The sequence below is a fragment of the Barbus barbus genome (genome assembly GCF_936440315.1).
Source record: "Barbus barbus genome assembly, chromosome: 26".
Taxonomy (NCBI): Eukaryota; Metazoa; Chordata; class Actinopteri; order Cypriniformes; family Cyprinidae; genus Barbus; species Barbus barbus.
The window spans coordinates 11,043,495-11,067,897 of record NC_136754.1 but is presented as its reverse complement, the minus strand read 5'-3'; the positions used below and the strand labels follow the sequence as shown (position 1 = coordinate 11,067,897).

The 24,403-nt window shown below is 37.1% G+C and overlaps 1 protein-coding gene across 1 annotated transcript in view; it reads left to right on the top strand.

Moving 5' to 3' along the window:
- The first annotated feature begins 3,786 nt into the window (after positions 1-3,786).
- LOC306846554 (tenascin-R-like) overlaps positions 3,787-24,403 on the top strand; it is a 45,152-nt gene continuing 24,535 nt past the window's right edge. The window contains exons 1-10 of the mRNA XM_079380011.1: positions 3,787-3,957; positions 4,641-5,184; positions 7,913-8,386; positions 12,070-12,333; positions 13,905-14,020; positions 15,677-15,827; positions 19,725-19,994; positions 20,224-20,409; positions 21,435-21,524; positions 21,741-22,004. Of these exons, the coding sequence (XP_079236137.1) occupies positions 4,698-5,184; positions 7,913-8,386; positions 12,070-12,333; positions 13,905-14,020; positions 15,677-15,827; positions 19,725-19,994; positions 20,224-20,409; positions 21,435-21,524; positions 21,741-22,004 (2,302 nt within the window). The 5' untranslated portion in view covers positions 3,787-3,957; positions 4,641-4,697. The remainder of the gene's footprint in view (positions 3,958-4,640; positions 5,185-7,912; positions 8,387-12,069; positions 12,334-13,904; positions 14,021-15,676; positions 15,828-19,724; positions 19,995-20,223; positions 20,410-21,434; positions 21,525-21,740; positions 22,005-24,403) is intronic.

The following is a 24,403-nucleotide window of genomic DNA, read 5'->3' as shown; positions in this document are numbered from 1 at the left end:
TTCTTTAAATTTGTCAATTTTATGTCTCTTCAAAAATTATAATAATAAAGCCATTATATTTGGCAGCCACAACTCTCTGTATTGCTTAACATAGTTCTAAAGGAGGTTAATGCTTATCATCAGTATAACAACAGCTCCAGAGCCTTCACCACAAAGCAGATAATGCTGTTTAAATGCCAAGGAACAGGGGTGATACATTACAGGATGTTACATCAGCGCTTTTAATGTGTAATTTAGGCAATAATGATGCAATTGTTCTTTTCTTAGTTATAACATCTCTTTCCACTATGTATTCTTCTTTCACATAATTACAGCATCACGTGCATTCATTAGAAACAGAACATTTGCAGACCAATCTTTGATCAAAAAAAAAATCTTGAATTTATTTGCTTGGCTCTGTAATATTAGATTTGTAGTTCGTTTCCAGGGAAAATGTATACATTTTAACTATAAGGATTTCAGTCGATTTCAGTATTACATTACAATTAATTATATACTATTATAGTATTTGTTTATATTTTGAATTGGCTTTTATTCTATTTAGCCTTTTTATTTTTATTTCAGTATTAGTCATTTTAGTATTTCAACTTGTTTAACTATTTTAAGTTTTTAAGTTCTTTATGTTATGTTATGTTTTTCATCAATTATTTTTAATGGTTTTAATTAACAATAACAACAGTAATCAATGTATTATTATTTCTTTCTATTTTTTGTTAACTTGTTAATACATACATTATAATTATCAGAATCAGAATGAGCTTTATTGGCCAAGTATGTTTACACATACAAGGAATTTGTTTTAGTGGCAGAAGCTCCACAATGCAACAGAGAGACAGCAACAGGACAGGACACAGATAATAAAGAATAATATACAAATATCCAAATAGGCAATGTACAAAACAGCAAAAACACAGTATATAATATAGACAATTATGTATGTACAGGTCTGATATGTGCAAATTTGAAATGAAAAAATTAGATAAATAAAAAAGTAAGCAAGTGGTGAATAAATAATAGAGTTGTGTGTTCCGTGTTTTATTGTCAAGTGTTCATGAGATGGATTGCCTGAGGGAAGAAACTGTTTCTGTGTCTGGTCGTTCTGGTTCTCAGAGCTCTGTAGCGCCGACCAGACGGTAACAGTTCAAATAGGGAGTGTGCTGGATGTGAGGGGTCCAGAGTGATTTTACCAGCCCTTTTGCTCACTCTGGATGAGTACACTTCTTGGAGAGTGGGGAGGGTTGTACAATGATTCGCTCAGCAGTCCGGACTACCCTCCGTAGTCTTCTGAGGTCAGATTTGGTAGCTGAGCTGAATCAGACAGTTATTGAAGTGATATTTATTGAATTGAAGTTATATTTTTGGGATCCAAAAGGGTTGGCATTGATTAAATAAATTTTCAACTCAAGAAATTATTTTCTTATTTTCATTACCAATGACTCAGATTGGTAAGACTTTTTTAATGTTTTTAAAACATGTCTCTTCTGCTCCCATTTCTATATTCAAAATAACTGTTTTCTATTTTCATATATTTTAAAGTGTAATTTATTCCTGTGATGCAGAATTTACTGTTGCGCTCCTTTCACTCCTTTCATTCACTGCACTGTTAGTTCTGATTGCGGTTCTACCATGTGGACAACCATTAAGTGACTGAAAGAAAAATCCCAGCAAGAAACATGTGCTGTTCAAAAATAAATTAGGATATTGGGGAAAGTGCACAGTCAAAGGGCCCCATGGTCTTCCCTGTCGTATTTAATTGAGAGCTCTCCTAATTGAGCCTCTTCGTCATTCAGCGTGATGGCACTCATTCTCTTCAAAGGCTATGGGCTGCTTGGCATTGCCAAGATCTCCAGTCAGAGAAAAGTTTCCCATCCGCCCATTATAACAGGAGAAACACAGAGTTGTCTGCGTGACCTGGTCTGACTTCTCCTTTGAAGGCGGCATGTATAAAAATGTAACAATACTTTATGAGAGAAAGAGAGACAGAGAAAGAGAGTGACACTAGACTACAGGAAAGACATTTCTCAACACTTAACACTTCAGGGAAAAGGACATTTTTGGCTGCTAAAGGAGTTGTTCATCCAAAATGAAAATTTGCTAAAAAATGTACTCACCCTCAGGCCATCCAGAATGTAGATCAGTTTATTTGTTCATCAAAACAGATTTAGAGAAATTTAGCATTACATGACTTGTGAGTTGTGTGCATTACTTGTGGATTATGCTTTTATCAGCAGTTTGGACTCTCATTCTGACGGCACCCATTCACTGCAGAGGATCCATTGGTGAGCAAGTTATCTAATGCTACTTTCTTTAAATATGGTCAGATGAGAACCAAGCTCATTTACATTTTGAATGACCAAAGGGTGAGAAAAATTTGGCATTTGTGTTTTCACAACTGGCATTGTTTTGGCTAATATTTGTGAATTTTTGTTTCATCAGACTATATTTCTATAGAAGGTGTGAGGGTGAAATTGGCTGCGTAATGTCAGACCACTTCTGTGCAGTTTGCCACTAGGAATTAACGAGCCACCTGCTCCAGGGTCCAGTGCCACAAATAAAACGAGAGCAACCCGCATAGACACACCCCAGGCTCCGACAGATAGAAATAAGATGTCACAGTGTGTGGAATATATGACTGCACAAGCCTATAGTTAACTATTCATTCTTTTGTGACACATATTCAGTAGACTTTAGTAATTAATCTGAAAGTACATTTAGATTGCTAGTTTAAAGTGGAGTGATTAGGACTGAAGTGATGGATGGATGCTTTGTTCTCTACGTATGAATTCTTCTCCTATAAGAAATTATAGCGCACTATACATTTACTTTAAAGTCTCCTACTGTTATCCAGGTGATTGAGCAGCAACAAAAAGAGTTTCTTCGGTAGGGAAGACTATGTCTGCCAGTCCATTAAAAGTAGAAAATGTCAGAGGAGATTATCACTCTGTCCATAGCCCAAAAGCCCAGGTGTCAGTCTGACTCAGTGATTCATTTTACAGTTTGCTCTTGTCCTGAGTTCTGTAGCTGATAAGGGATTAAGGATGATTTAAAGAAAATGCCATACATAGGTCTCTACTGAATCAATGAACCATATCAACAAAATTCCCAGTCGAACTACTCAAATGTTTCTCATGCTGTAGGGTAAGCTTATAGGTTAAATGTCTATACAATTATAAGAAAATAATTTCAGCACAAAATATGGAATCAATAACAGTTCTGCTTTATTAGGTTCAGGGCTCAATAGTAAAAAGGGCCTGATGAAACGTGGCCAGTGTGAGACAGTTTGGATGAGCTGCACTTCCCAAAAACATTTGGATTTCTCAAGACTGTTCTTGTGAATTATGCTGATTTATATGTCACCAAAAAACATTGTCTAGATTTGATGAAATTGGAAGAATTACTTAATAGTCCTGAAAGCACTAGCTAAAAATGATAATATTTTGCAGCAGGGCATTTTCTCTGAGGGATAAAAATCAGACAGGCAAAACTGTATGAAACAGTGTCTAACAGTTTTATTTTAGAATTATGTATATACTATTGTTATATTTATTACTAGCTTTTATTCTTATATTTCCAGTTTTTTTATTTTTAGTTTTATTACATTTTGTGCTTTTGTCATTTTTTGAAATGACAGTTTTAGTCATTTTAGTGCTTCAACTGAAACCTAAACTTCTTTTATTTCAGTTAGTTGGCAAGGAACCATTTTTCAAACATTTTTTCAAATTCATTCTTTGCCACTAGGTGCCACTTTTGGAGCAGTACAATAGCGGTTTCCCCGCTAACGGCTGTACACAAAGCAGCACTGCACTCACAAACACTGCTTTATCAGACATTACAGGCAAGATGAAATGGAAATAAGAGCAATCGGACCAATCACCGCAGATTAGCGTCACGCAAAGGCAGGGTTAGGAAAAATGAATCGTTGAGCGAATTGTTTGGAAATTGGGAGTCCTTGAGCAAGTAAGGTAAAAATAGGTTAAATGCATATTATAAGACTATGAAAGTTTTGTTTTGACCTTGCATGCATGTCAACCTGTTATTGGGGACTCCCAAAACCAAAATATAAACCTTTCATTACCCATAATAGGGGAACTTTAATCTAATGTTTATATTGTATTTTGAACTAATTTTAGCATTACTTAATACTTAAAACTTTTTTGTAAAAAAATAACTGTCTTACAACAATGTCAGTGTTTTGACAGCACCTCTTTTGGTCTCCATTTACTTCTGGCAGGCCAGATACAGGTGAAAAGTCACATGAGAGAAGGCAGTGTCATGATTGGCTCAATGACCTGTCAGTTGTATAATGCCCGCCTATCACGTTCTCTTAATTTCTGTGATTGGCTGACTAACCTGTCAGTGCGATTGACACCCGCCTCTCATGCTTGCAATTGTATGTAGGATGAATTACATGACTCTGGAATACCCGATTGGTCAATCAGTGGTCAGATATTTTTAATAAAAAGTTACTAAAGGCTATTAAATAGACTAATTGTAATGTTATAAACTCTAGCACAAAACTGCTTGCCTATTTATAATATGTATATATTGAGGTTGAGGCCAGTAAAAATATTGCTATTGTTAAGATCTGCTATTTTCTTTCCTGTTTTCTAGTGCTAAAAATAGTCTCTTTTTGTTCACAGTGCCAATCAAAGGTCTATTTGTGGAGTTAATGATCTCGCCCTAGTGCCCGAGTTGTGATGTGGGGGTGCACCATGGCAATACAAGGTTCAATGATGAGCCTGGCTTTACTGTTCTTTGGGATTCAAGCTGTTCCTAACCCCACCAACAAACTAGTGAGGACCACAAGAGTGAGGCGACAGGTTCCTGAAGGAGGGGGTCCCTCTAGCAACCAGACCCAGGCCATGATCTTCAATCATGTATACAACATCAATGTACCACTAGAGTCACTCTGTTCAGTGGACCTAGACACGGTACCAGGGCCAGGGACAAACAAAGGTACAGCTGGGAGTGACAAGATGCCGACAGAGTACACAGAAGAGACAGTGGACTCGGACAGCCAGGTGACCTTCACCCATCGCATCAATATCCCAAAGCAGGCCTGTGCTTGTCCTGCGGCTGCAGCCATGGAACAGCTGGCTAACCGCATAGAGATGCTGGAGAGGGAGGTGTCCTTGCTTCGAGCGCAGTGTAGCTCCAGCTGCTGCGGAGAGAGCTCTGTTATAGGTAAGTTTTAAATTTTGAGGTGGATACACATTGCTTGCATATCCTGCAGTATTATATATAAAAAAAGTGATGTTTCTGAGATCTGACTGGATTTGTTCATGCAAGCATGTTTACTGTTATGGTATTTTCATTATATAACAGACAATGATCCAAAAAACAAGATTAGTTAAAAATGTTCAAGCAGTTTAAACCAAGTATTTCAAACTCATTTCAGCCAAGGATGCCCTAGTGAAAAATAAATATACTAAACTTTATTTGAAATACATTTATTTCATACTAAGTATACTACAAATACATTTACATATTTATGTACTTAATAAAAATACCCCTCATTTGTACTTTTAGTATACTAAACTGGTACACTTAAAGTCTGGAACTGGACTAATTTTGTACGTACTACGTAATGCACTTTAATTGTGCGGAATTAGTGCTGAAGTTCAACTAAAGATATACTGAAGTATATTTGATTGTCCTAAAAAGAAACTATTGTAAGTACACTTCAGGTAAACTTTAAATATCTTGCATTTAAAGACAGATAGTATTCAAAGATAATACTATCCTCATCAGTAGTGACATTAAAACCCATTTTAGGCTTAATATAATAAGAAATGTGCATTGTGCACAAGTAGTATCCAAATAAAGTTTTATTATAACTTGTATGCAGTATAACTCTTGAGCGATATGTCAGTATATGGTAGATTTGAATTATACTTAGTATGAAATAAATGTATTTTAAATATATTACTTTAGGGTGAGATCAGACAAAACCATGAATGATTTTGTCAATGTATTTTACTTAATTTTTTATTTATTTAGTTGTTGCTCCTTATTGTACCTATGTGTATGTACAACACATGCTTTGCTAAAGCTATTTGTATGCTTTACTAAAAATAATTGAAAATTGACATTGAAGACTGGAATAATGACTACAGAAATTGCAGTTTTTCCATCACGGGAATACATTTCATATTATAATATATTAAAATAAGAAAACATTTATTTTTTCTGTATTTTGATCAAATAAATGCAGCCTTGATGAGCATAGTCTTTCAAAAACAAAAACAACCAACCCCAAATCTTTGAATAGTTGTGAATTAATTTCATTTATCATATGCCTTTGGATTACATATACGTACAAAATGGGTAAATAGAGGATATTAATCAGCAAGATTGACAATAAAAAGAGAAAATCACTTTCTCTTTCTCTTCTCTTTAATCTAAAACTGTTAACAATAAGTTAAGCTTAAAAATTTTTAACTGACTAATTTTAATTAAAAAACTTGCTTCTTAGTCAGACTCAAATAGCACTGAATTAGTGAAGTATTATCTAAGAACCATTCACTGGAACTCAGAAAACAGTTTCTACTTTTTCTTTGTATTATACTGTGTTATCCTGTGATAGTTGTCTCACCCATGGATCCTTTTTCATCTTGTATGAAAGAGTTAATATGTCCTGCTGTAGATAAATATTCATAATCAAATAGCATGGATGTATTATATGCAGACTGTGTATCTACCGCCCCTTGATGTTTTATAATGGATTAATCAAACTCATCTTTTTTAATCTTGAATCCATTTCAAGTGGCTTTTGGCTCATTGTACCCAATGGATGAAACAAAAGTGCATCCTGGTCCTTCTGTCGGTTATGATGTGACTGCGGTGCTAAGTGAAGTAGAGACTATATTGTGCATTGACCCATAGGGACAACAGAACTGTGGACGGTGGTAGTGTTGTGCTTGTTTAACGTCTCAAAGGGGCACTCGAGTGGATTCACACCTGCAAACCTTGGCTGTGGAGCCCCTCCAGGGCAGCTAAAAACAGCTGAAACACTGCAGTAGTAAAGGGAAAGTCATATTAAGCTATACAAATGAGGTTAGATTGTGAACTAGATTAATTACAGCACTGCTGCTGGAGAGGTCTTCCCCTCAAGCCTTTGATAAGTCCTCTGTTTGCTGAATCAAACCAGGCTACATGTGCTGGAGCTAATAAGATTGCAAGATATTGCCTCAGAATTATTATTTATTTATTTTCTATTTTTTACGTAAGGTTAATTTTAGCCCAACCTGATAGAAATGAACCCTCTGGGGTCCGAGGGTGTTTTGGGGCCCTGAAGAAGTTTTGACATGCCCTGACATTTGTGCTTTTTTTCAGTTGCATATAAACATATTAGTGGCTAAAGTTTAATAACACTGTAATCAGCACAAACTTGGCTACAATAATATGTGAGCAGAATGTATGTATATGATTGTGTATTTGAGAAAACAATGTTTATGCATGCTTAGTGAATATCTCACCCAGTGTGAATTCTGTCATTATTTACTTACCAACCTTTTGTTCCAATTCTGTTTGACTTGGTTTCCTCTGAGGGAAATGCAGTCATTTTTAAAGATATGTCTAAAAGAGTGTCCAGGATACTGAGTAAGGACCAAGATGACCAAAAAAAAGCACTATAAAATTATGATAAAAGTGGTATGAATTATTTCAGAACACAATGATAGCCTTGTGTGAAAAACAGTCAATAATTTAAGTGTTATATACTTAAAGGGATAGTTAACCCAAAAATGAAAATTTTGTCATTTACTCACCCTCAAGTTGTTCCAAACCTGTATGAATTTCTTTCTTCTGCTGAACACGAAAGAAGATAGTTTGAACAATGTGGGTTATCAAATAAATGATGACAGACATGTTCATTTCTTTAATTAACTTCAACATATTTGTTCAATCTTAGGTCGCTTGGACTTCGTCCCTCAGTGTGGCCATGGCACGTTCAGCATGGAGATTTGTGGGTGTGTTTGTGAAGAAGGATGGATTGGCAAGAACTGCTCTGAACCCCACTGCCCAGATGACTGCTCCAGCCAGGGCATTTGCATCGAAGGCGAGTGTGTATGCGACCGTAACTTTGGCGGTGAGAATTGCTCTGAGCCTCGATGTCCAGGTGATTGCTCTGACAGGGGGTTGTGCATTGATGGCGAGTGTGTTTGTGAGGAAGCCTTTGCTGGAGAGGACTGCTCGCTGGGCAGATGTCTGAACGACTGCTCAGATCAAGGAACCTGTGTGAACGGAACCTGCCAGTGCCGACCCGGCTTCCTGGGGGAAGACTGCTCTCTCATCTTCTGTGCTAATAACTGCAGCCAGAAAGGGGTGTGTAAGGATGGTTTCTGTGCCTGTCAAGAGGGATATACAGGAGATGACTGCGCTTCAGGTCAGTGTTCAATGTCTAAAAACACTCTTGTAGTTCTTGTTGCCAGAAAATTTGTAGACAAAAGTTTCAGACATTTATTCCCTGTATATTTTAGAGTTGTTTCTAGGGCTGTCAAGTTATTGCTTTTTTTAATCTAATCAATTACATGATGTGCAAATTAATCTAAATAATGGCATATTAATCGCACATCAATTTTGGCTGAGAAATTACCCCCCAAAAGATAAAGTAATTATTATGTTAAATGAGAAATGCATTGAATACTCTAGTAAAAAAGTTATATATTTGAAATACATTTATTCATACTAAGTATAATTCAAATCTATTAACATAACTACTGACAAATTGCTTGAGACTTGATATAAAAATTATAATTAAACTTTATTTGGACTACCACTTGTGCACAGTGCACATTTCTTAATATCAAGCCTAAAATATGTTTTAATGTCACTATTGATGAGTATGATCTTTGAATAATATCTGTCTTTAATGCAAGATATTTAAAGTGTACCTGAAGTATAATTGCAATTTCCACTTTAGCACAATCAAATATACTTAATTCTATATTTAGTTGGACTTCATCACTACTTCCCCACAATTAAAGTGCACAAAATAAGTTGTTCTAATTTAGCAGACTTTAAGTATACCAGTTCAGTATACTAAAAGTACAATTGCAAGGTATTTTTATTAGGTTCATAAATATATAAATGTATTTGTAACATACTTAGGATGCAAGAAAGGAATTTTATTATATTTTTTACATTTATATACATATTTTAAACATTTTTAGTATATATTCATTACAATTTGCAGCTAAATTACGTATTGTTCTGTTAAATCTAAAATATTTTAATATATTTTAAATCTATTTACAGTATATACATTACATGGAGTTAAAGACAGTTAGCATTTACAGTACCATTTTTTCATTGTTTTATCATTATTACAGCTTGCTATTTTGGCACAGTAGATGCACTTAACCATTACCCAAGAAAATGAGTTTGTGCTAGATAATTCACACATTTTGCTTTATATATTGCAAGTGAATATTTAATGTCTGACTCGCTTGGTGTTCTTTTAGCATTTAAAATCCATCAAAGAAGAAATTAAGCTATAACAAAAGCTTGTTTGAGAAAATATGAACATAATTTTCATAGCATATTCTCTCTCGAAGTGTTTAAGCCAATTGCAGATAAACAAGCCACTTTATTAAGTGATGTGCAACTGGTATGTTTTCTTTCCAATATAAATCCTCTCTGGGAAGAAGAGTAACCGATTCCCCAGTTACTGCCACACACGACAGATGCTAAACCCCACATTACGCTCCTGCAGTCATGGCTGTAAAATTGGTGACAACTCACAGTGTAACACCATTCATTTGTCAAAAGTCACATTCACTGGGGAAGATGTGTCAAATTAACCAGGCCGAAGCAATTTATCCATCACGCTTACTCCGGTTCACAGCTAGTTCGTGGAAAAGGCTGGCGAAACCCCACATCGCTGAAGACAGCTGTCATCTCACGAGTGGGAGAGGGAAGGGCAAATCATATTACCAGCCCAGTTCTCTCCCTCTCATTTTCTGCAAGACTGAATGGAGGCAAAATTGCTTATTTCATTGCAATTAGGAGAAAATAGTGGGGTGTTGTATGCGAAAGGTGGTGGAATACAGCGAGTGTCTGCTCAATTATTACTCTCCACACAGCTTCTGAAGATTCTCTGCTCTCTTAGGTCGTCATATTATCAAGGGAATGAATTAGGATATAGCTTTTCTTTCGGTTACTCTATCCAATTTTCTTGTTTAATTAGGCCGATAAAAATGTAAGCAAAAGGTATTTTGTAAACAGGTAGCGATGGGGGCAAAGACTTGCTTTTAACAAGTCTTTCTACTATAATTCAACAAAAGTAATCATGAAATAAGTAATAGCAAATTATACTCTACACACTTTGCCAAAACATAATCTTTAAGCTATTCTGAAAGACTGTTAGCTGACATATTGTTGCTTTAGTACATGGCAATCGATAATCTAGACAAGCAGGGCTGCCAATACTAATGCACGTACAAATCTGAGAATGAATCCAGTTTGAATGGACTGAGAAATTGCTGTTAGAATTTGTGCTGCTTTGCTGAATGAAATTTTAAAAAATATTCACAAAATTTGATATATATATATATATATTATATATATATATATTTGCAGTAGAAAGACTTTTCAAATAACTGATGTCAGCTTACAAGTTTGTAAGTGATAAGACTTTCTTGTGAGACGTGGAAACTGAGAAGCACCCGATGCATCTGAAAGACCTTTGCTCCCTTTTTGTCTAAGACTGTATCTGCTCCGCTTCCTGGACTCTTGTTCCTCCTTGAAAATAAAAAGGGGAGCTTGGCAGCTAGATATGGGTGAAAAACACAGATGCTAGAGTGATAAATTTTGTTTAGTATGCACTCTGCACTTTTTTCTATATTTTGAGGGGTCTGTTGTAGAGGGGGACCAGAAGGAACGCCAGTCTGTCCTGTTCGTGTGGAAGGAGCTGAATTGCTTTCTCAAGTCCTTAGCAATTCCCTGTGGGACACTTATAGCTACTCCTATGAGCCCAGTATCAGGAAGAAGTCTCATGTGTTCCGGAGACCAGGGTTGTTTTTAGTCTCTTTGGTAGCCCAAATGGGATTCTCTGAACTCGTTTTATAAGTAGCTACATTTTCTAACTTTTTCAAGTTCACTACATACCAGAACATCATTGTCAGATAATACTAGATGTGGCTTGGAACAACCATATATCTATCTATCTATCCATCTATCCATCCATCCATCCATCCATCCATCCCAGTTTTGATGAAATCATCATCATTATTATTATTATTATTATCATTATGATTAATATTATTATGGTTATTGTTGCTAATAACATTTGTTGTCTCTATTATTAATATTATTATTATTATTTGTCTTTATTAATTGATTTTTATAATTTATTATTTATTTTACTCTACTTATATCTGTTGTCAATCTATTATGATACTATTGCAGTTGTATGCTTCCTTCCCCAACCCTAGACACAATGACACACACACAAACACATACACACGCACACAAACACACACACACACACACACACATGCATGCTCACAGACATATGAATTTAAATACAGGAGTTAATCAGAACGGACTGTCTGTCTGCCTATCCGTATATTAAAATTCTTGGCTGAAATCAAAACCGAACAAAATTAAACACTGGGCCGAAGGCGAAATACCAAACACAGTCTATCTATCTATCTATCTATCTATCTATCTATCTATCTATCTATCTATCTATCTATCTATCTATCTATCTATCTATCTATCTATCTATCTATCTATCTATCTATCTATCTATCTATCTATCTATCTATCTATCTATCTGTCTGTCTGTCTGTCTGTCTGTCTGTCTGTCTGTCTGTCTGTCTGTCTGTCTGTCTGTCTGTCTGTCTGTCTGTCTGTCGTCCGTTCTGTCGTCCGTTCTGTCTGTCTCTCTGTCTGTCTGTCTCTCTGTCTGTCTATTAAAAATCTGTGAAGAAAAGTTGTAAAATGCTCGCCGCGTGATTTGCGTTAGATCACATCAGAAATGTTCCATACCATCTCCTCAGAATGATTGCTTTTTGATCAGAATAATTCATATTCATGTGATATCATCTGCCTTTTTATACACAGTGTCACCGCCTATGAATCTGCAAGTTTGGGGGGTGTCAGAGAACACCATTGATCTGGAATGGGAGGGGCCTGTGATCCTGACAGACTATCTCATCACTTACGCCCCCACAACCCCTGGTGGAGTCCAACTAGAGATCAGAGTCCCAGGAAATGTTACCAACACCACCATCAAAGGGTTGGAGCCGGGTCTGGAGTACAACATCAATGTGTACGCTGTGATCAACAGCATCATAAGTGCCCCAATGAACACCTTAGTCTCCACCTGTGAGTACACTTTTCTCCTGAGAGCTCATTTATTCAAATAGCATTGTGTTTTGGTCAGATAAGGCTATTTTTCAATTGAAACGTCTGAGGTGTTTTGCAAAGATCTTAAATATGACATTTTCATTGTAAGTGCATCATTGTTACCCAAGCATGACCCAGGTTTAATAGACCTGGATGAGAGATTACACACTGATTCACAGTCCCATTTGCACACACACACATACCTCATGTTAGTTCTTCAGAGGAACAACTGGCTGTCTTTGCCAACAGTATATGATTAGACACCCACCACCTGGTGAGTAGCAGTGCCAGATTGGCAAAATGCTAGAGGGCCTTTCGTATACAGTCACTGCCTGTCAGCCTTGAGCAAAATGCCTCAGCCTAGAATAGAACACATCATAACAAACATTCCATTATTTGTGAAAAGCCAGTTGGGCATTCTACAGACAATCATAAAGCAATACTGACTGGCCTTCTGTCTCTTACATTTTTGCAGGTAATTCAGAGATAATAAAGATAATTGGAACTTAATGAATTTGAAAGAAATTGCTATTTGCATGTGGCATCTGGCAGGCATCGAGGATTTGCTTAGACTTCTAAGATATTCAACTAGTGGAGCCATCATTTCTGTAATGTAACAAAGATAAGACTAATGTTGAACATTATTGCCAATTTTCTGCAATTGAAGGATATGCTTGCAATAGCCAAAATCCTGTCCAGTTATCAATGGGAAAATATTTCGCAAGGAAGGAATAAATAGAGCGAGAGAAAGCAAGGAAGTAAATAAAGAGAAAAAAGACAGATACAGTAAAAACAGTAATATTGTGAAATCTTTGTGAAAACAATTTACAATAACTCTGTTCTATTTTTCTACATTATATAAAGTAATGTATTCCTGTGATGGCAGTACTCTGGTCTTCAGTGTCACATGATCCTTTGGAAATTACTCTAAAATGCTGCTTATTGTTATCAATGTTGAAAAAGGTTATGCTGCTTAATATTTTTTAGAAACAGTATTATATATTCGAACAGTAGTGTAGGTAGGTTAGTGAGAAGGAGAGGGACAGAGACTACTGTCAGAATTAATTTAGTACTATTTATTGTATGATGGTACATTATCACTTCCTTACAAACCTTTCTATGTCATCATATACATAGACGCAGCAGAACACTTCCAGCAGAGATAGTGTTTTATTATATTGTTTCCATTATATTATTTTCAAGTCCTCTGGAGGCTCTTACTATTGTTGACACTGAAAAGGTTGGAGGTTCACTTGTGTGCACTGTGAAATGACTGTAATGCTATTTCCTGACTTCTATTCTTTGGGTTTCCCGACTGCATCCTTTATACAATACATGTAAGCTGATTTAAGATGCATTGCATGTTTAAAATATCTGGGAAAGCTAAAATAATCCTGCATATGTCCGCAAAGTGAACCTCTCTTTATCCACCGCTCTATTTTTACAGAGCTAAAAGCAGAGAGTAAAGATCCACCTTGGCTGAGAAAAATGTTGATTTATTGAACACACACAGGACGGAGGCCAATAATGCATCAATCTGTACCTTTTAGATCTCTCAAATCCAGACGGTTTACTCTTCAAATCCATCATGGAGACATCCGTGGAGGTTCAGTGGCAACCCTTAGACTACATGTTTGATGGTTGGGAAATAAGCTTCATTCCCAAGGTAAGGCTTTCCTTAGAAGGTCACACTTCATTTGATTCTGCCCCTGCCGTAGCTTCTGGCATAACAACACTAAGGTTCTGGAATCTGGTAGCAGTTGTGGACTTCAACATCCGCCACATTGTATTTCCGCAACAATAAACAAGAAAACTGCAATGTAAGGTTTTCAGAGACATCTGTGCACAGCTGATAAATGAATGCTTTTTGAAGCCAAAGATGATTCGGATTCTGACAGGTGCCTCTCGCATGATAAATGTCAATCTGCCCTTGTTTGAAAGAGAATTATTCTGCATCATGGCAGAAACACAATACATCCAGGCAGAGATGTTCTCACTAATCCCCTTTCAAATGTTCCATCTGGAGAAAGGACAAAACATTTTCAGCATGTGCATTCTGCACCCTCACAGGAAGAAGAAAAACGTCCAGCACCTGCATGCCAGCAAAATGTGGAGCTTGTGCTCAGTGCCTCATTATGAAATAGCTGTGGGAGACATCACTGTATGCAAAACAGCATGTCTCCTGTGCAACATACCTGTCATTTCCCATCGAGGTGAAACATCTCTCCCTATGTATAATAACAAATACCCATCAGAGCCCCTGAGGCGTTGTTTATTTCGTTTGGTTGTAGCGTTACTATTAAGACCCAGCCATTGAATCTGTAAACACACTCATACCCTCCAACAAAAGACATATCAGAGGTGTGCTTGTGTGTAATGGAAACTGGTAAAGTGAGGATTATGGTTTGCTTAAATGGTTCACACAAAGGATTTCCTTCAGCCAGGAGATGGCAAATCTATTTGCAGACAGTTTTGAGAGCTTAGCTGGGTAAAAGCCACACATTTTAGGACCCCTTGAAGAGTGCAGTTTCTGTCCTATGCTGGGAAGTCTGGGTCTCATCCCACTCTTTTAGCTCTCACCAAATTTATGTATAATTTATTAAAGTGAGTTTCATAAATCCTTCATTTTTGGACTAAAAGAAGAAAATACATTGGAAACAAAGTAAAAAGCCTCTTTCGGGAGAATAGGAAGTGAATACAAAGAAGCTGACGGTTGAGGGCGGGGGATCATGGTGTACTTCCATCTTCCATCGGTAAGAGGGTCTGCTAAGAGTACTGTGCATGAGAGCCAACTCTAGTAAGCCACTGGGGAAATCATATTAGAAGTGGAAGTCCTATCCTCTGCGCATTTAATCCTGCAAAGCGTAAGAGCCATACTGATTGTCCACAATATCATAATGGATGTGAGGGCAGGGACAAGTGTGCGTTCACCGAGTCAATGGCAAAGAACAAAAGGAAAGAGGCTTTTTAGAAGTCACATCTTCAGAAACCCTCTCGCACTTTGATATTGCTTGATTTCATAAGCGTTCCAGGGGAGGTTAGTTGATGTCTTGTGGGGTGCGATGCATCAAACTCACAAAGTGCTCTGCTAAGCGAGTTGTGGAAAAAACAAGGCTTGATTCAATACATCAAACATCTGGCGAAATGCATCTATGCTGAAATTCCAGCAGCTTCTTTTTTTACACAGCCGACTGCCTCCTGAAAACAATCTCTGTTGATTCGAGCGGTGTACTGTTTGTTCCTGCATGCCTGCCTGCACTCTGATGCCAGAATTGTGAAATGTGATATTTTCGTATGTGTTTGTGTCTTGTGCATGTCAAAGGACAATGATGGAGGGATGACAGCACAACTACCCAGTACCATCACGTCATTCCACCAGACAGGGCTGCGGCCTGGGGAAGAATACACTGTCAACCTGGTGGCCTTGAAAGACCAAGGAAGGAGCCAGCCTGTTACTGCAACCGTTATCACACGTACGCCTCTCACTCATTTACATTACATTTATGCATTTGACAGACTTTTATTCCAAGCATTTTGCAGTGCATTCAAGTATTACGCTTTGTGTATGTGTGGGAATGGGAATCAAATTCATGACCTTGGCATTGTTAGCACCATGCTGTACCAGCAGATCTATAGCAACACCCATGCCTCGCTGTTTCATTCTCCGATAACTCAATCGTGTTTCCTTGAACTTGCTGTATATGTCTTTGATTTATAATGACCTACCTAGAGTGGTTTGTGCGTCCCAATACATGCATTTTCTCATTACCCCTACAATGTCAGTATATTGCACCTTTAGTCAATAAGTTCTGTGTAAGTTTCTATTGTGCAACTTAAGCCTTTTGTTCAGTAATTGTTTCTGAGGAACTTGAAGACCATTTGCATGGCTTCACAGTGACAAAACTAATGCATTTGTATGGTAATTAATTATCTAGGAACAAGGTCTGTCATCTGTCTACAAATTTACCATTGTGTTCCAATATGATATTGAAAAAGCAATACTAGACACCTCTTGTCCACAATACTGATACATTACTGATACAATTTCCCAATATGTTTTTTTACTTATTTGCAAATGTTTCTATGTATATTATATCATTTTATATTACATTATATTCAACTTTTGCAAACTGAAACAATATCCAAATGACACTCAGTGTGTTATTATTATATGTTTTATATTATATGTGACCCTGGACCACAAAACCAGTCTTAAAGGGATAGTTCACCCAAAAATGAAAATTCTGTCATCATTTACTCACCCTCAAGTGGTTCCAAAGCTGTATGAATGTCTTTGTTCTGCTGAACACAAAGGAAGATATTTTGAAGGAAGTTTGTAACCAGACTGTTTTGGGGCACCATTGACTTCCATAGTAGGAAAAAAAAAATACTATGGAAGTCAATGGTGCCCCAGAACTGCTGTTTCCCACATTCCTCAGAATATCTTTCTTTGTGTTCAGCAAAAGTGCTCCACTATGCTCACTAAGCAAGCAAGTTTTGTGATAGACAGTATAGATACTCTTAGTGTGGAATGGCAGAACAGAATGTTTCATCATTGATGGAGACATAAAAGTTTGCAAAGCAAACAAATGCTCCTCGGGCGGATGCACAGTGCAGGGAGATCTAGTTTACAGTTGCTTTGTGTGTGCTGAGAAGATGAAAGAGCGAACAATGTGAAGTGTTTTTCCCTTCAGGTTACTCAGCCAGCTGAGTCACTAGTGTCTCTTTTGTAGATGGAGCTGACAAGTTGGAAGTGGCTTGAGCAGTGATTTCCTCCACCCATCTGCCATGTCCTGTTGTTTTTCCCCTGTCCTTGGTGCTGAAATTAGTAGTGCAGCAGTGAGGCTGAACAGAGGGCTCACCTTCAAACTATACTACGAATACAGTCATTTTACTGTTAGTCTGCTGACAGTGTGTTGTCAGAACGAAACGCTATTGCAAATGTGTCTGACAAGACATGCAGAAAAACACACAGCCAGTGATACAGTGCACTCACGAAGGAAGGTGTGTAAACAGAGCTTTCAAATGGCATGTGAGAGGGGCCGAGCTGGGCTGGGAAGGCATAAACTGCAAGGAGGTATCACATTGCTTCAGCTAATGGAAAATGTCACTATGATGAATGGGTGAGTCTGCCAGCAATTATGCACTTAATGTAAACTTCACCCAAGAATTCTTCTTCTGTCACTTACAGACAGGAGGATTAGATTCAATTGAACTTTTCCTGGACAATTGAAATTGCATGTCTGTTGTGAAAACGCCATTAATTTCTACGGGCTTCACTGTCGAGCATAATTAAAGAGGCATTAATTATGCATGCAAGCTCATTAATATTTCACGCGTCCACTGCAGATAACTTATTGGATAAAGAAAGACAAATTTGATGTCACTTAATTATTTATGTGTGCAAAGATTTATCTATCCCCGGAGAAAGCCCGGGAAGACGAGCTTTCGCTAAGCGTGCGCTTGGCGCCTCATGAGTTTGCTTCACAGTAATTATGCTTAAGCGCTAAAATACAACATTTTCGGGGAAAAATAAACAGTAATCTACTGCCTGGTCTCTGGTGTGCCTAGACTTAAAAATTAGTCTGTGCTGGTGTGCCTTGAATAAAACCAAGAAATCACCCTTGTGGACTGAATAAGCTGTTCAGAGAATTTAAAGTAAATATTCCCATGAACCTGAGGTGACATAATTTCCTCATTTACTTGGGGTTCCTTCGAAACCCTCGTGTTTGATTAACGGGTCACATTATGTAGTTGTAATACTCTTTAGGGAGTCACAATGGCATCATGTGCAGTATATGCTGTAGGCACATTTTAAGAAAGGTATACATGGGATTCAGCGCAGTCTCACCTGGTCCAATTAGTAGCATTTTGCATATCACAGCAGAATGAGGTCGAGGTTGGAGATGAGCTGAACTCTTGAGGTCAGAAATACCAGAGATATTCATCTTCCTTCACAATACCCGTTTCTGAGGCAGATGGTCATGTTGCCCTATATAAAGAAGCAGGTTAATTATTCACACAGTCAGTTAGCGTCTTATTAAAAGAGCCTGTTGGAGGCTCAGCATGGCCTCTTGATTCAGTCGCTTGAGTGTGGGTTTGCAGTGGGACTGCCTGCTGGCGAATATTATTGACACCTTCTCATGTACTGTACTTGAAACCAGGGATAACTTAAAGGTGAAGTGTGTCATTTTCAATATTAATATATATTTCCAGTTAATAAGACTTGAGGTAAGCACTGTGGCTCTAAGTTTTCAAACATTGTTTGTTTCGAGTAATTCAACTTCTGGCTTAAAAAGGTGAATTTGTCCCTAGATTTAGTGTTTGGCTGCCTAGCATGAGCTGTAACAAAACCATAAAAACATCTTGCTCAACTGACAGCCATTCTATGCATTCTGATGTTACCAATTTTCTGACAAAGTAGCTTTTTTTCAAGAAACAATGTATGTTATCAAAATTTCAGTAGGTAGCCAAGCTGAACTGAGCAGCCATAATAGTAGATGGAGGCAGGCATTACAATGAGTTCCTGTTTTGGGAGGGGGAGTTATTTTTGCAATTTCCTCTGGTACTTCTTGTGCCACATAAATTACACACCTCACCTTTTAAATCAGACACAGTCACAGTTCACTATATTTAAAGTTCAAGCTTAACTTGCAAATTCAGCGTTATCAGGTTCCACACATTCCCACAACATTGCACTTTCTTTTTTTAAATATATTTGCCAACACTTTTTGACCCTGCACCATTACCTTGGTGAAATTCTAATGATACAGTAGATAAAATATAGCAAACTAAATAATTTTTGTGGGTACTTTTCACTCTGAATGCACTAAGACCTGTTAGGTCTATAGCTCAGGGCTATGTTTTTCTGTGGACAAATACGCTTCAAGCAAATTCACATATTTTATTTCATTTGTGTTTTATCTTCATTTGTATTTAATGGTACAAAAAGGGATGTTTTTATGTCCATCAGTAATCACAGGATTTATTCATCCAGACTGTCCTTTTTTTCAGATATGAAACTCAAATCATCAAATATACACACTTAAGCACAAATTACTCAAAACAGAATTTCTTATGCCGCTGTTACCGTGTTAGAGAAACTTCTATTAATTCTATATTAAGGGTATTAAACCTTTACAGAGCCAAGGACCTTCTCCCTTTGCAAATTTTTTTCAGTATCACTTTTAGTAACTGCATTTATATTTTATATAAAATTTTGAATGTTTTCTATATCTTCTCCATGGACCACCTGGAGTGTTTGTATGGGCACCCAGGGTCCTCAGACTCATGGTTGAAAACCCTTCTAGCATATTGAGAAGCTCTGAATTTTCTCATATTCATGATGTTGTCTTATGTTTTTCCATCAGTGATCGATGGGCCAACACAGCTTATTGTACGAGATATCTCAGACACGGTTGCCTTTGTGGAATGGAGCCCACCCAAGGCTAAAGTGGACCAGATTATATTACGATATGGGCTGGTAGGGGTGGACGGACCAAAGACCACCTTTCGCCTCCAGCCTACTCTGAGCCAGTACTCCCTCCAAGTCCTGAGGCCTGGATCAACATATGAAGTAGCAGTCAGTGGAGTCTGGAATGGCACTGAGAGTGGAGCCATTTCTACAGAGTTTACCACAGGTGAAGTAAAGCAGATATGACTGTGTAAATTATCATTCACCATTCACTTTTGATTTTAGTTTTCACATTATTTATTTTAGCTATACTGACATCTTTAAGTGTGGAGTAGGTCTGATTCACAGAAGTAAACATTTATATTTGATTCCAGAAATGCAACTTGATAATCCAACTTCTGTTATCCAGCTAAGTGACTTGTACATTATCGATTGTGTCTTTTTGTTTTTTTTAGAAATTGATGCACCAAAGAACCTGAGAGTGCTGTCGAAAACTTCCACTAGCCTGGAGCTGGAATGGGACAATAGTGAGGCAGATGTAGAAGGCTACAGGGTGGTTTACAGCACACTGGCTGGTGATCAGTATGACAAAGTCATTGTCCCACGCAACGATGGCGCCACCACCAAAACTACTCTCGCTGGTAAACTCAAACCCAACATTTTGTTTTATTGTACTGAAATATTCTATACAGTTTTTAAATAATATATTATTGTGTCTGACATAACCAGCGTTCAGATATTATATACTGTAGGATATGAAACCAGTAATTGGTGAAATAGTTTTATTTATAATAAAATTGTAATATTTTAGTATAGGAATACTTTAGTAATACTTTAGAATAGGGACCAAATCTAGCTATTAACTAGTTGCTTATTATCATGCCTATTGTTAACATATTGGCTGTTTATTAGTAGCTATAAAACACATATTCTGCATGACCATATTCTACATCCTTAATCCTACCCAATACTTAAATTTAACAACTACCTTACTATCAATAATAGTAAATCAATAAGCAGTAAATTGGGAGTTTATTGAGGCAAAAGTCATAGTTAATGGTTTGTTAATAGCAAGAAATGGACCTTAAAATAAAGTGTGACCATTGTTTCTTGTAAATTCCATTTGTAATTTGTAACCTTTTCAATAAAAAAATTCAAATTTCAAATATAAAAAAATGCTTGAAAATGCTTTAAATACAATTGTTGCTTCAAAACTGAAAGTTATAATGAAAAAACTTTTAAATTATTTTATTTATAATCAAACAGCATGCCATCACACATTCGCATTAATCCTAACATTTTAAATATAACAATATATAATTTATGTATATTGCTTTGTCATTATAATGAGTTTAGGTGTATTTTAAGTGCATCAGTCTTTCAAATTTGCTATACAGACTTTTTTTGCTTTTTTAACAGCTTTTGTGCAAGTAAGCAACATTTCTTATAATAAGTATTGAAAATAAATTCTTTGTGTCTTACCTCTACGTGCAAGTCGCATCAAGATGTTTCAAACACATACATAATGAGAACTAATTGTGAGCGCCCTCAAATCTATATTTACCAAAAACTGACAGCAAAATATATTGCTTATGTGCATAATGTATTGCTCTTTTTATTTAAATCACTGTCCATCTTTTACTATTTTACTTCCTCTCCTCTATAGATTTACTGCCTGGCACAGAGTATGGCATAGGGATTTCAGCCGTTCTTGGTGCCAACCAAAGCACCCCAGCAACGATGAATGCCAGAACAAGTAAGGGATAAGATTATAGGCCTTCCGTTGCCAGATCACAGTGAAATAATTTTATTTTCAATTGCATGGAGTTTGTATTCCTGCTGCCGACTCTGTACAAACCTGTTTTTGCCGGTGGAACTGATATAAAATGTTTGTGATAAGGTTTACTGAAGCACACAGCTTAATATTCCCATTGCAAACCCTGAAACAGCCACAGTGTACTCTGATTGTTAGGTCTGGATGTCCCCTTGGATTTGACAGTCACAGCCTCCACAGACAACACCATCACCCTGTTGTGGGGCACAGTGCAGGGGCCTATTGATCACTATAGGGTGACCTACACTTCCTCCACTGGAGTCACAACTGAGCTGACGGCGCCCAAGGACGTCAACACCACCACACTGACAGATCTAGAGCCGGGCACTGAGTACACCATTACAGTTGCAGCACAGAGAGGCAGGCAACAGAGCTCTGCAGCTACTATTGATGCCTTCACAGGTAATTTGATCTTTTGGGAAATGGAGTACAGGAATCACTGTTGAGTAGCTAAAGCATTGCCTCATCCCCGCCTCGTGACATGTCATGTCAGTTTTGGCTAGAAATGTCGCTAATCTCTTGGATAATTGCATGAGGGTGTGGATGTAAGATCTTTAATTTATTGTAAGCCATGGTCAAAGAAGATAAAATGGCTCCTGTAGCTTTTTTCAAGCAGGTTCATTTGTAGTTGCTTCTAATCATCTTTCATTAACATTCTGTCCTTTACTCCAGGGGTTCCCAACCCTTTTTTATCAGCAAAATAGATGTATTTAATCAATTTGCTCTTCTTCCTTATGCATTCCTACAACATTTTGTCTTTATCGCTCAGTTGCTTTTGTACGGCACATCAACACATTTATATCTACAGCATCAATATTTAATCATATTTCATCACCATTATCCACTTTTTCAATTTCCATAATTTGTTTGATAACTAGTGGTAAGATCATGTAATTGATTTATAGTCCTAAAAATGTATGAAATTAAAAATATAATAATATCAAATAGAACATCTTTGTAGTGCTGTCAATCAGTTTTTTTTTGTTTGTTTGTTTGTTTGTTTTTTTGTTTTTTATTAACACAATAGATTGCATATAATGAAACAATATTTCCTGAGAAAATAAAGATAAAAGTTCAAACAACATTATTGTGGCAGAGTAAATTTATGAATATCCAAAACATACATTTTTATTTTAATATGATTGAACATAAGCCACAGTGTGCAATCCAGTTTGTAATTGGTTTTTATGATGGGGTGTCAAGTGCAACTTTGAAAAATGAGTTGTGTGACCTCTGTTTTCTATATCATTCTCTTTGTGGTTTCATTCTGCACTCTCTCCAACTGTTTTGGAATCCAAGTGTGCATCCTGTGAGAATAGCTCTGTCTGCTCTCAGTAGTGTGAGGCGTGTTGGTGCTAGTGGTGGTATGAAAATGGTTCTTCATTACTTGAATTGCTCCATTAGTGAAAAAAAAAAATCCCTTTTTATGGGATTTGCATAATGGTCAGGGCGTGATTAATTCAGGGTTTTTTTATTTCATTATTTTTAGTTAATGCATTAAATTAACACATTAAATTAACAGCGCTAATTTTATTGAATTTAATTTAATATTTCATTCACAAACTTTCTAGAACCCCCTGCAGCTATGAGCCCCTGGGGGTTTGAGAATGCCTCAGACTCTGCTTCACTTCATTCTTTTTTCTAACTCTATCAAAGTAATAACTCTTCTGACTTTATCTTCCTTATGCATTTTGTCTTTGTCGTTATCACGCACTTACTTTGGCATCCCGCATCAACACATTTATATCTACACTATCAAGATTTTATCATATTCCATCACCCTTTTCCACTTTTCTTCATCCAGTTTCCATCATTCGCTTGAAATCTACTAACTGGCTGCATCTCTTCCGCAAACTTCATCTGATCACCTCATTGTTCTTCATTCTTGTACTCTTCCTTCCTCCTTCCTCTGAGGATGTGCCAATCAACTGAGAGATCTTTAATCACAGGAGCCAGCATTTCGTAATATAGTTGTTGTCATTCAATTTCAGGGTTCCGCCCTATCACACAGCTCTTCTTCTCCGATGTCACTTCTGATTCATTGACTGTGGCATGGAGTGCACCTGCACCGCCTGCTGACGCATTCATCTTGAACTACAATGCTCAGGACTCCAGTGATGATTCTGAGATTGCTCTAGACGGGTCCAAAACCAGAATCACACTCACTGGTCTCCTGCCCTCCAGGTGGTACACTGTTACCCTGGTTACCATGCACGGCAATGTGACCTCAAAGCCAGTTATAGGCTCAGTTGCAACAGGTATTAATAATAATGAATGTGATGTTCATGGATATTATGTCTGAGGTTAAGTGTGCTTATTTAATGTTTAAAAACAGGGTTTTCTCAGCTGATTTTACACCAGTGCACTCAAAACAATTAACACTTTTTCTAAACAGACTGTATATTTTTCTGGACCTCATGCAAATTGCATGTATCATTTTCATGAATCATTTCCGTTTGATTTCAAAAACAGTTAACATGGAGAAACTGAAGTAAAGCTATATTCATGGCATGCTGTCAAATTGATACCTGCTGCGTTTGTAATGCACACAGCACAGGAAGTGCAATTTATGAAATTGTTCACACAACTATCATGACTTTGCTATTTATATAGAGTCATCTGTGAAAACCTGTTTTGTGATGGTGGCCTATCTATTCGCCATTCGCCATCTGCCATCTATTCTCCATTTCTGAATCCAGTTGTTGAGTTCATCTCTTTCAAGATATGAAAAGTGTTCAAACGCAGCCTTATGACAAAGTAACTTTTCTCCAAGCAATACAATAGACCTGCAGAGATATTGA